This window comes from Fringilla coelebs, assembly GCF_963513975.1.
Source record: "Fringilla coelebs genome assembly, chromosome: 5".
NCBI classification, from domain to species: Eukaryota; Metazoa; Chordata; class Aves; order Passeriformes; family Fringillidae; genus Fringilla; species Fringilla coelebs.
Window position 1 is genome coordinate 7558721 of NC_140033.1, and position 13442 is coordinate 7572162.

Consider the following 13442-nt stretch of genomic DNA (forward strand, 5'->3'; position numbering starts at 1 on the left):
TAAGTGCAGTTAAGGCACAACAATTCAGTGCTTACAGCCATGTGTTATGTAAAACACTGGAAGTGTCACAGAAGAGCCTCAAGAATTAGAGAACACAGCAAGGGATACCAGTCTGGTTTGCAGCCGGTGGTATTCCTCACCTGCCTGAGAGGAGCCCTCCTGTCAGTTGTTGTCTGGGAGAAAGAGCCGACAGGATGAGAGGTTGCTGACTCAGCTGTGACAGGGGAGGTTTGGGTTGGACGGTGGGAGGAATTTCTCCACATTAAAGGTGATTAGACATTGGAATGGGCTGCCCAAAGAAGGTGGTGAATGTTTAATTAAATAGCCTGAGGTGTTCAGTGAAAGCCTGGGTGTGGAGTGAGGTGTAATGACGGTGTAACTGCCCCCCCGCGCCCCGTCCACAAGAAGGGCCTGGACCATTTCTCCGAGGTTCTTTTCAGTTCTGCAGCTGAGGGGCCCGGGAAAGAAGCTGCCTCGCGCTTCCCCCGCCTGGCCCAGGCACGGCAGAGCTTTGTAAGAACAAAAGCAAAATGGCTTTAAATCCGTCCCGCTCCCTTTCAGCCGCTCTCCCGGCTCCGCCCCTCCGGGGCCCCCTCACGGCAGAGGCGGGAAAGGGGAGGGCGGGCGGAGCCGCGCGCGCGCCCGGGCCGCCCTTTGCGCCCCGCCCCCTTCCGGCGGGGGGCGGAGCCGGCGCTGCCCTAGCGCGGCCCCCCCACCCCCCAACATGGAGGGCTGGCGAGGAGGTGAGGGGGCAGCGGGCTGGGGACGGGGCCGCTGCCGCCCGCGGCTCTGCTGCCGGCCGGGCGCTGGCGGGCCGGGACGACGGGGGGGAGGGACGGGTGGGGAAGCTCCCGCTCGCTTTCGGCGGTGGGAGCCGCTACTGGTCCCTGTCGCCTTGCTCTGTCAGGACCGTTCCTACCGCCACTGCCCACTGACCCCGGCGGGCGGGGAGGGCTGGGGGTCCTGCCCGCTTCCCTGAGGATCCTGCCCGCTGCCCGAGGGGACCTGTGGGAGGAGGGCGGGAGGTGCCTGGGGTAACCCTGGAACAGGGAGAGCCGCTGGATCCCGGGGCGGCCGCGGGAAAGGCACCGCCGCCCCCTCCCGAGCTCCGTGAGCTGCGCCGGGGGCCCGGGCGGGAGAGCCCCGCGGAGCCCCGGGGTGAGGCGGGCACGGCCCTGCGGCCGGCGGCTCCCGCTCTGGACTCCATCCAGCCCCTTGATCCCGGGGTTTCCCGGGCGCTGGTGCCCTGCGGGGTGTCTCGTCCCTCTAAATCCGCCTGGCTGACAGGGTACTCGCGATCCTTCCGGATCAGGGCTGTGGGTCTCTATCTCCTCGGCCAGTCACCATGGTTGCATCGCAAGTACTCAGTTGCGCTTGACTACAGAAATTTGGCGGTCTTGTTAAAGAATGGAGGTTTCCTGCTTGCCGTGCTTCAGTTATGCGATGCGGTAAATTGTAGAAAAATTGCTGGTGCTTAGTGCATCTTTCACCTGTGGAAGTCTCTGCCCTCTTTAGACATGTACGTACTGTACAGGATAAAGGTGCAGGGAGGGAATCGTTAACGTGTTTCACTTGACCCGTTAGAGAAGGGTTGAGTTGGAGATGCTGCAGTTGTACAAGAGACTCGTGGACTGCTGTCACAAATGGTAATGTGGGGACTCTGGGATGAGGCATAATGATTTCAATTTAGCTGAGACATTAAATAGGATTCTTTACCAATTTTCTTATTGTAGCCTGGTATGTGCCATGTCTAGCTTCACTTGAGACCCTCCAAGAATTATGTAGGAAGGAAAATCTCACATGTAAATCCATTGGAATCACCAACAGGAGTCTAAAGAGTTATGAGGTGGAATATTTGTGTGACTACAAGGTAGAAGAGGTAAGAGAAACACAGACCAATTTGATCACTCTTTCAGCTGAAATTTGGAAGCAAGCCAAAGGTAGTTTTGCTCGTAATATAAAGAATCAGACAGTAAGGACAAAGCTTTTGATGGCATCAAATTAAATATATTTTAAACTTTAAACTGCAAATAGAAAGTGGTGTAAACTGCTACTTTCAGTGTGTGGGAGGAAGATCTTTTCCTGAAATTACAGACATTTAGAATCTGAAATGTTTCACCTTTGTGTATCTGATGCTTTAGGGTGGTAGCTCCGTATGAATTATGATGCCTCTCCTTTATTTGCAGACAACAATGTGTATTTCTCTCTTGATTCTTTAGTCTGTTCGACAAAGAATTAGGGCCATGTGCTGCAAATGCATTCCTGTGAAATTCAGTCTCAAGATTTGTCCTTGTTACAGTTATTTGTCCTTTTTAAATAAGTGCAACATGTATGCTGTTTCATTGTAAATACAATATTACACTTATCAAATTAATTAGTGTTCTGGGAGAATGGTTGATATGACCAATAGTGGGGTTTAGACTTTTTTTTGCTGCATTTTGCATTTTTTTTTTGTTCTGTATGTGATACGACTGCATTCTGCTTTTGCATACGAGTCATACAGCGAGTTAGCATAACTTACCACTTGCCTTGACAAACTAGCTTCCTCCTCCTCCTCCAGGTATGCTGTTAGCAAAGTTCATCCCAGCTTTTGATTTCCTTGCCCCTAGAGACAATTTGTAAAGTATGCAAAGTTGTGCTATAAGTTAATTTGCAAACAACCTGATTTTTCTCTTTCTCCCCAGTTGTAATTTTTATGGGGACATCAAGGCCTTCTGCCCTACGTGCTGCTCCTTAAGTCCAGAGCTCTTGTGTTGTCTGTGTTGTTCTGTGATAGTGGATTTCAGCAAGATGAGCTCTGGCTAAATCTGTATCTGTTTCTGTATTTCAAGGGCAAAGCATACTATCTTGTGAAATGGAAAGGATGGCCAGAATCTTCAAATACTTGGGAACCTCGGAAACATCTGAATTGCCCTCTGCTTATTCAGAATTTTCTTAGAGACAAGAATGAATACTTGTCTCGGGGGAGAGGAGGCAAAGCAATGAAACTGAGAAACCACGTTAAAACTCTGAAACCTGCAATTGCAGATTATATTGTAAAGAAGGCTAAACAAAGAATAGCTCTGCAGAGGTGGAAAGAAGAACTCAACAGGAAAAAGAATCACAAAGCAATGATTCTGGTAGAAAACACTGTGGATCTTGAAGGCCCTCCTTTAGACTTCTACTACATCAATGAGTATAAACCTGCTCCAGGAATAAATGTGCTCAATGGAATAACAACTGGCTGTGAATGTGCTGACTGCCCTGCTGAGAAGTGCTGTCCAAAGGAGGCTGGATTTATTTTGGCTTACAATAAACGTAAGAAATTGAAAATCCAGCCTGGCTTGCCCATCTATGAGTGCAATTCATATTGTAGGTGTGGGCCTGACTGCCCCAATAGAATTGTGCAGAAAGGGACCCCATACTCCCTCTGCATCTTCAGAACCAACAACGGCCGTGGTTGGGGAGTAAAAACCCTCCAGAAAATTAAAACCAACAGTTTTGTGATGGAGTATGTTGGAGAGGTATGTATGTATTTATCTTGTAGAGGTGAATTACATACAATCAAGGAAATGTTAGATAAAATCTTAATGAGCTTTCTCTCAGTTTTCACACTTCTCGACTTCTTCACCCAGAGGGTGGTCAGACACTGGGACAGGCTCTCCAGGGACGTGATCATGGCAACAAGCCTGACAGAGTTCATGGAGTGTTTGGACCATAAGGCACATGGTGTGATTCCTGGGGATGTGTCACAGTGAGGGAAGTCTTGGGACTCTTAATGTAAGAATCAGCAAGCTCCAACTTTATTGATAAGCACCAGACTTTTATACACAACAAGTAATAAGCTCATGCATATTCTGTAAGCTATACACAACATGTAATAAGCTCATGCATATTCTGTAAGCTAAACAATCTATTGGTTATACTACAATATCAGCTCTTCCTCATTCTTGAGAAATTAGATTTCTACTTCTCAGGTCTCATCCTCATTACTGTTATCGTACTACTGCTCTGTTCAGGGACATAATGGCTTTGCAGGTGCAAGGAACTCAGATAAGCTAGGTTTGGTACTTTCCCAGTTTTGGGTCCGCTAATGAGAGAGGGTCAAAGTGACCTCTACTCTGTAACCATTCCTCTATAGGGATGTCCTGGGCAGGGCCAGGACTTGGTGAACCTTGTGGGATTCTTCCAACTCAGGATACTCTGCAATTCTACTATATAAGAGATCAGTCTGCTTTTGAGTAGAGAGAAAGGGACATTCAAGTTGACAGCAAATTATGTTGTCTAGAACATTTCTTCATTCCAGAGCAGTTGCAAAAGGTCAAAAGTAAAGAGAGTATTTATCTGATATGGCACTAAAGAATTCTTTTAGATACATGCCCTAATAGTATTCCTAAATAGAAGTCCTTAATTTCTTTCATGGCAATCATATTTTTCATTCTTCCCTGATCATCTTTTTTGTAGTTTTCTGCCATTCCCAAAGCACAGTTGTTTTGAAACTCCCTGCACAGACTTTCAGTCTCTTTTCTGTTTTGTCTGCACTTCTAAGATAGTATTTCCAAGCATATTTATTGCATTTGATTAACAGCAAGAGTAAGATTCATAGTACGGACATTATCTGCTTATTCAATCTCATACTATTTCAAAGAGAACTTTTATGTTATAAAATACAGACCTTGAGTTACTCTTGAGGTTTTGTACTGCCCTGTGTTTATGTGTTTCAGCCTCTGCTCTGTTCCAGGGCTCTTCGCACCAGCAGTTCCTGGCAGCCTCTCTGTTACAGTGTGTTTGGTTTCTACACAAATCTGCCTTGCTACTATGTTGACTCAAAGTATTTCCTTCTGTCCCTTTGTAAGATGTTTATGCTTTTAAGTAGATTTCCTCCATGCTTCCTGCTCCAATGCTTCTTCTCATGTTCATCCATTTCCTTGATATATACAAAAGGTCATACACTCCATTCACTGAAAGGTGATTATATAATTTTGTTGCTTAAAGAGTATGTATTTACTGTTTTACCTGAATCTACTTAATATCTACTGCTGACTTCTTAGATCTCATCTGTCAGATTTTAGAGGGATTTGTTGTCCAATTCCATCACATTTTGTATCTCTCTTGCTGCAAAATTATGATTTCTTTGCCAAATCTGCACAACAGAATGTGTTTAATGTGACATGCTGCAGATGAAGTTATTTAAGCTGTTTCATCTGTTGACAGTGACACACTTGCCTAATTGAATAGATTGAGCTTTGTGATGTGTCTGAGCTGCAGTGAATAGGATCTTTCATTGCAGTCAAAAATAGCAGGAAGAGATGCTTCTGGGAAGAGAGGAAATGAGTATCATGGCTGGGTTTTAAAGACTGATACCTGTTGATCATCTTTGCAAAGGAAAAAGGTTGAATCTTGGTTTTATGTGAAATAAATGAGGCTTTCTGGATCTAATGGAAAAAGTGTGTATATAGAAACTTCAGTAAAAACAGTTGATTGTGTTGTCATCATCAAAATTATTAGTAGAGGATGCTGATATGGTTTTTTTTTCCAGAGACAAGGTAGTACTGTGCATCAGCTGTAGACAAATTGCACCCAGAGAAGCCTCAATCAAAAATAATTAGTTCAGCTGTATGTACTCTTATGTATTCTTCATTCATTAGATGGAATGCTATTTCAACATCAAAAACTTATTGTGGTATTTTTTTTGCAAAGTATTTTTCTAACTTTTTTTTCCTAACTTAATTGTGATTTTTGTTTTGATTTAGTAATAATTAATAATATGATGCAGGTTTCTTTATTCCTTTTTTTTTTTTTTTTAGGTGATTACAAGTGAGGAAGCAGAGAGGAGAGGCCAGTTCTATGACAACCAGGGAAATACATACTTGTTTGATTTGGACTATGACTCGGATGAATTTACAGTAGATGCAGCTCGATATGGAAATGTGTCCCACTTTGTGAACCACAGTGTAAGAACTTGTTTTGTATACTAAGGATTTGGAGAATTATTCTAATTGTGCTAGAAATGTCTTCTAATGTAAACATTTCCTTACTATATTCACAGTTTTTCTGGAGTAGTTTGCTACATGCCAGCACAGTCCAGTTAATCAGGTGATGTAATAAATAGAACAGAATACTGGGCCTTACTTGGATTGAGACTGCCTACAAAAATCTGGGGGAGAGATGCTGCCTGAGGTGGACATCCTATAAGACTGGAGTTTTCACTGAATCAGCTGGTTCTAGACAACCAAAATAGGGTTGGTTTGGGTGTGTTTTTTCTGAGTACCTAAAATACTTTACATGTGACAGTTCCTTAATGAAATTTGCCAGGAGTCAGAGATGACAGGAATTGATGTGTTATTTTGTAGCTGGGCAGGATGGAATGTTACTCTGAATTTCATCGTGCAAACCTGGTAGAGGAAAAAAAGAGAAAATTCCTGCACTTTCCTAGGTATCTACAGTAGAGAAATACAATTTTTCCTCCTAATCTAAACTTGCCAGAGAACTCAAAAGTAAATTTTAACAAGCAGTTTTTGTAGTGTTTTGTTGAAGTTCGACTGAAGTACCTAAAGCAAGAAAGCTGAGCTGCATTTGTAAGGATTCTTGAACTAAAAATTATTATTTCTTACTAATCAAATGTTTGTGAGGTATGCAGTCAGTATTCTACAGATACAGAAAATTCATGCCTTCAGGTCTGTGAGATGATGATACTTGTATTTCATGCAGGCTTGCCAGGGAGAAGAATGAAGGAGAGTTTTAGATACAGACAGTTGCTCTTCACTTTTGCAAATGGGAGTGAAGTATTCTCGGTCTTCAGTGTAAATTTAGATTTAGTCTGTAACTTCACTTCTGATTCTTTAACATATTTCACTGTTAAAGAACAAAAAAACCATTCAGAATTTAACAGTCTCAGGGACTATTGACTTTTGACACTTAATCCAGACAAAATGAGAAAGTGGTTTCTAGTTCCAGCTTAGTGACCTTCACCCTCCTCCTGGCACCCCGACCATGGCAGGGAATTCAGAAGCCAAGCAGGTTTGCAGTTTACAGTAGAAATTCATGCATAGTATGAAGAAGTTATCTCTGGCCTGGGAACAGTGCTTAAACACCACTACAGAGCAGTGAGTTTGTGAGGCTTGAAACACTAGGTTATTTTTAGTTTTCTTCCAGCTTCAATTCTTTTTATGGGTTTTGTTGGCACATACTAGTCTCTGAATGTTAGCCTACATTGGCCTAGAGTAGGCTCTAATTATTTTGTCACCATTTTTGTTGTCACCTTTGAAGGTGCCATTTTTTTATAGGTTGTTGCATATTAGTGTAGTCTCCACATTGTGCAAAGGTTGCCTTCCTGGAAGGACTTAAATCTGAGCTACGAATTATTATTTCATTATTTCAGTTTGTTGATTTCAGAAGATAATTGCAGACTTCTGTCACTGAGACAAGAACCCATTCTTTCTTTGCTGTGACCTTGGTTTATTTAAACACTTCAGTGATATTAAATGTTAATTTTTCTATACAGAAATTGCATTAATTCTTGCTTACAGTGTGATCCGAATCTTCAAGTCTTCAATGTGTTTATTGATAACCTCGACTTGCGTCTTCCTCGAATAGCGCTGTTCTCTACCCGAACCATCAAGGCTGGAGAAGAGCTAACCTTTGACTATCAGATGAAAGGTCTGCACATTTTTACATTGGTTCTTGTGGAAGTTTTGGGGTGCTGGTGGGTTTTACTGCAGCCTGAATGATGGTAGCATTTCAGCTCAGGCACAGCTTTTTATAACATAGCTCTGGCTTTCAGAACAGTCATTGCTCATGACGTGTAGTGCAGAGAGGAGCACACCCAGAAGCTTTTGCCTGCATCTCTAGTGCATTGCCTCCCTCAGTGCTCCTAGCACATCAGGGATTGTGGCTGGACTGTCTGGTGAAGTAAATGATTTTGAAGCTTTGTCCCAGGAATGCTCAAAGGAATGGTCAGGCTGCTCTTAAATAAAACTTTCCTTTATTCAAATGAGCATTTCAGGTAAATTATTAGCTGTGTAGTCTGCTAGTGATAGTTACTAAGATAGATACTAAGGCAGTTGTAACAGCTCAGCAGCATGAGGCACCATAGGTTTGAGTTCTGGTGTCCAGTAAGCCTCAGCTGTGGATGTAGGTCCTATGGAACAGCTGTTTCAGATGGGATAGAGTTAATTTCTTCTTAGTAGCTGGTACAGTGCTATGTTTTAGACTCACTATGAGAATAGTATTGATAATTCACTGATGTTTTCTTAAATCAAGAACTTTTTTGTGTCTCATGCTTTACCAGTGAGGAGATACTCAAAAAAATGTAAAAAAAAAATCTGGTAGGAAGCATAGACAGATCAACTGGTCAAAGAGATATTCCACACCAGAGAATGTCATGCCCAGTGTAGAAACTGGGGAGATATCCAGAAGGGGCTGATCAGAGTTCAGGGATGGCCTCTGGGCACCAATGAGCCAAAGGTAAGCAATTGTATGTGCATTACTCATGCTTGGTTTCTTCTTTTGCTACTACTGCTACTATTAATAATAATAATCAGTATCAGCATCAGATCATAATTATTACAATATTGTACAATACTATACTTATTACAATATCATAATTATTACAATATTTTACTGTTTCAATTTTTAAACTGTTCTTATCTCAACCTACAAGTTTTACTTTTGGTTCTCCTTCTTGCTCCGCTGGGGTGGAAGTGAGCGAGTGTCTGCGTGGTGTTTCATTGCCATCTGGGCTTAAAACACCACACTGCCAAACTGATCTTGAATCTTAAAACTCCTCTTTCTTTCTGTTGTGACACTGACATTGAAGGCCAGCTGCACTCTCAGCTGATCCATGTGGATACCTGGGGGGTACAAAGATCTAGTCTGGGTTTTGGATTCTGATGTGTATGCCAGGTGTTGTACAAATAGCTGTAACAAGGGTGTCAGTAGAATCTAAGCTTCACACACAGCTCTTTAAACTGGGCTGTTAGAAACCCTTTAGAAGCTCTTTGAATACTGGGCATGATCTTGGTCTGTCTTTTAGAACGTCCTTACTTGTGTTCATCTGTGTTGCAGGTTCAATAGATCTGACTTCAGACTCTGCTGAAGGTCTTAGCCCATCCAAAAAGAGCATCAGAACTGTCTGTAAATGTGGAGCCATGTGTTGCAGAGGTTATCTCAACTGAGTTTGGGTATCCAAAGTCACAAATATTTTGTTCTTTTTTATTGTGTTTTAAGAAGAATCTTCTTTCACACATATATTCAAGTATTCTTACATCTAGTCTAAATAAGGATGGTGAAAACAAGGTATTGTGTTTGTAATTGAAGTGGCATTGGCCAAAGAAAGAGATTGTAGTGTTTCAAGCCAATACAGGACTGCTAATGGGGATTTAAAAATTCAGCTTACTAGAGCAGTTGTTTAGGAAGCCGTAAAATGTATGTAAAGAAAACTCGAAAATGTACCTTGATTTGAATATTCTTAGAATCACAGAATAAGCTGGATTGGAAGGGACCCTCAAGGGTCATCGTGTCCAGCTCTTAGTCCTGCACAGGACATCCCCAAGAGTCACCCCATGTGCCTGACAGCATTGTCCAAACACTTCTTGAACTCTGCCAGGCTTGGTGCTGTGACCACTGCCCTGGGGAGCCTGTTCCAGTGCCCAGCCACCCTCTGGGTGAGAGAACCTTTTCCTAATATCCAATCTAAACCTCCTGTAACTCAGCTTCAAGCTACGTGTTTTCTATACCTTGAGAAGTCAGGAGGCATTTGATTTGAATTCTAAATCTTCATTGACAGTTCTTTTGCTTTTTTGTTATATAAAGAAAAGCTTGAAGATCTTAGCAATAACATTTATGGCACCAGGGGGAGGGATTAAGGAGAGGCACTGTGTAAATAAAGGTTCACAGGAATGCAAATTGTAAAATGTCCATGGCACTCCATGCAAAGGGAGTAATTGCAGAAAGAAAATTAGGGAGGCCAAAGTTTAATTAAAACTTAACATGGCCACTTCTTTAAAGGATGGTAAAAACTGTTTTTGTAAATACATTAATAGCAAAAGGAGGGGCAAGGAAAACCTCCATTCTTTGTTGAACACAGTGAGGGAATATGGTCACCAAGGATGAGCACAAGGCTGAGGTACTTAACTTACACTTTCTTTGCCTCAGATTTCAGCATTTAGACAGTTGTTCTGTCCTCAGGACAACTGGCCTCCTGAACTGGAGTAGAAGAGTCCCCCTGTAATCCAGGAGGAAGCAGTTACAGGCTTGCTGAGTCACTTAGATGCTCATGAATCCATGGGATCCATCCTAGGGTGATGAGGGAGCGGGCAGATGAGCTCACCAAGCCACTCCATCACGTACCTGGAGAAAAGGAGGCTCAGGGCTGACCTCATCTCTCTCCCTAACCCCCTGACAGGAGGGTGTAGCCAGGTGAGGGTCAGTCCCCCAGGGATCCAGCAATAGGACAAGGAGACATAGTCTCGAGGTGTGCTGGGGGGGGTGGTTAGGTTGGACATGAGGAAAATTTTCTTCAAAGCAGGGGTGATTGGACACTGGAATGGGCTGCTCAGAGAGGAGCATTTAAACCTGAAGGTGTTTTAAAAAAGGGTGGGTATGGCACTCAGTACCATGGTCTGGTTGTTAAGATGGTGTTTGGTCATAGGTTGGACTCGATGATCTCAAAAGCCTTTTCCAGCCTAATTGATTCTGTGATTCTGTAATTGGTATTAACAGATCCCAAATGTAAAACTTGAACTTCTTAGCTGATGTTATGTAGAATGTTTCAGTTGTTATGCTCTGATTTTTAGTTAGGATTCTATAGGAGGACTGCAGTTCCACAGAGCATTTGTAAATATGGAATTGTCAGAAGTAACATTTGCTGTTTGTTTTCATTACAGAAATTTGGCAGTCGTGGCTGAAACAAGTTGCTGGCTACAATGTGGAAATAGATAGCAAAAGGTTAAGGAGAGCAGCCCATTGTCTAACAAAGCCAGTGCAGTGTGGAGATATGGTCTGTTATCTCTTTAGGTGCAAAAGAGCCCTGGGATTGATGTATATTCACAACTGGCTTTGGTTAAATTTTTACATACTGTGTCTTTTTTACCTAGTGACAGATTTCTAAGATACTAGGCCTGTATTTTCTGGTTGCAAAAATGTTAACTTCAGTGAAGTTAGACTAGGGGTGAGTATACCCAGTTGCTGTAGGCATTTGTAAGATGTTCTTGAACGTAAAGGCTGAGAATGTTCTTCAGCTGCTTGAGTCATCTTTTTTTTTTCCTGATCATCTTAAAGTTGTCTCAATCTATTCATAACATATGCTAAGTTTTGCTTGGCTTCAGAACCACTGAAGAGCAGTTAAGGTGGGTGATGAGTGGAGTTACAGCCAAGGTCCATGCTTTAGTTATGATCCACATGCTTTTTTCTCATGGATTCAGAGCTTGTAAAACTTGCATATTGCTTACCAGTCATGTAAATGTTGACAGGGTCAGGCAGAATAATGTTGCTCCATAAATGGATGCTCCATAGCTGGATGCTGGCTATGTATCATAGGTCAGCTAGTTACCTTTATAAGGTGCACAGCTGTTGGCTCAGGTGAATGAAGTCAAGTACCTAGCATGTAACTGTTTACTTAATTTGTTAGAAAATGCCTTAAATTCCATGTTAATTATTAGCACTTCAAAAAGAACATTTCAAGGTTGTTTCTTAAGAAGCACAGTTGCATTTGTACTGAAGATCTGGCTCTTTGGTAGCAAATGACATTTTATATGCTACTAGCCAAAAACAGTTTTACACTTTTGGTGAAGAGCATGGGCTGCTGGAAATGCTGTGTGAGCTTTGTAATCTACAATACAGAGATACACATTGAAATAGAGACTTTATATTGCTTAATGAATAGGAGGAAGTTTGCTTTGATTTAAAAGTATTTGATGTGATCAGGCTAACCTGTATCCACAATTGATAAATGCTGAATCTCGTCAGTTTTTATCATGCCATATCGCTAATGAATTTTTTTTTAATTTAAAGTTTTAAGTGGAATGTGGAGCTTTAATGTCAGCAAACTCAAGATGATCTTGCATTGTTTGGAGTCATTAGTGCTTTCTCTTGCATGTAGTTCAGATGAGCAGTGCATTCCATGTGGATGGAATGTGCAGGCTCCAGCTCCTGAACCCCCGCAGTCTGCAGCCTGCGCTGTCCCTGCAGGATGGAGCGGCTGCGGCAGGAGGTGGATTCCTTACTCCAGCCCTGCCTGTGCCGCGGGCACGGGGCAGGCCCCAGGCTCTGTCTCCCCCACGCTCAGATTGATTTAAATATTGCAAGGAGATGCGTTTTAGAAGGTAACAGTTGTGGCAGTTGTACTGGAGTGCGGTGTCTGCTTTTCCAGAGGCACAGAATGTTATCACCAGCACTGGAATAACGCTGCTGTTTGTTAAGGAGATGTGTGTTATCTTCTGCCATAAATAAAGAACTGTTAATTTATGTTCTGGGAGGTAGCAGTATTTTGTATTTATTTGAAGGAAACCCGTGGATCCAGTTTCCAACACAAGAGCCTTGAACAGTATTTTATATTTACATATTCACAGTGTATTTGGATTGCAGTCAGTGAATTAGCTTAATGGGACACTGTGTCACTTTTAAACCTCCTTTTACTGTTTTTATGAGTTTGGCAGAAAATTGCCAAACTGGAAATGGAGAAATAGCTGTGTTCAATTTCTTAGGGAAGCTAAACCAGCCCAGCTTCTGCCTTTGTTTTGCTTTGTGGTCCATTGGCATCGTCATGGTCACCAATTCAGTCGTGTGTATGCACTTCTTGGGGGCTGGTAACCTGTGGCCTGCCCTCCAGCTGTTCTTTTTCTGTTGGTTCTATTTTTTGTAGCAAAACTAAAGCTGCAAGATCACCTGTAAGAAAAGCTATTGTCTATTTATTTAATCTCCAAGTTAAGTCAATCTTTTGATTATTTTTTAATGTATGTTTTAGGAACTGTATTAGAATATGCAGTTTGTAAGCTCAGGAACATTTTCTTTTCATACTGTGTCATCTCTAGTATTGCTGTCTTCCTATAGTTTTTGATAAAATAAATTAAATTTAGTTTTTCTCTTGTTGTTGTCATTTTTAAAAAAAATTAGCCTGTCAAAATTAGTTGTAGCATTTGCTTTAAGACTGCAACCTCTTAACTCCTGGCTTGTGCCCAAATTTTCTAGGAGTGTAAGGACTCCAGCAGAGGTACCATGAGGAAGTGATGTGTTTTCAGTTTAGGGCTGGTGAGAACTGGTATAAATTTACACTTGCCTGAACAGACTGTATTCCTGTGTATTTGAGCATCCTGTTAAAGGCAGCCTTGAACTTACATGCACAGTTTTCAGATATGAAATGAGCCAACAGAAGAGGTTCTGTTTTGTCTGACTTTATTCACAGAGGTAGTTCCAACAGCAGTTCCACTCACTCAGACTTGCTAAAAAACCCCCAAAGATGGTAG

The 13442-nt window shown here is 42.2% G+C and overlaps 1 protein-coding gene across 1 annotated transcript; it reads left to right on the top strand.

Moving 5' to 3' along the window:
- Positions 1-715: 715 nt before the first annotated feature.
- Positions 716-12975, top strand: SUV39H2 (SUV39H2 histone lysine methyltransferase). The gene is made up of 6 exons (XM_084206711.1): positions 716-743; positions 1734-1879; positions 2832-3503; positions 5787-5933; positions 7509-7638; positions 9046-12975. The coding sequence occupies exons 1-6, from the start codon at positions 725-727 to the stop codon at positions 9153-9155; spliced, it is 1224 nt and encodes a 407-aa protein (XP_084062837.1). The 5' UTR covers positions 716-724; the 3' UTR covers positions 9156-12975.
- Positions 12976-13442: the final 467 nt, after the last annotated feature.

Coding starts and splice junctions, on each gene's coding strand:
- SUV39H2 (XM_084206711.1), top strand. Junction 3,504..5,786: donor TGATGGAGTATGTTGGAGAG/GTATGTATGTAT, acceptor TTTTTTTTTTAG/GTGATTACAAGTGAGGAAGC. Junction 7,639..9,045: donor CTTTGACTATCAGATGAAAG/GTCTGCACATTT, acceptor TCTGTGTTGCAG/GTTCAATAGATCTGACTTCA.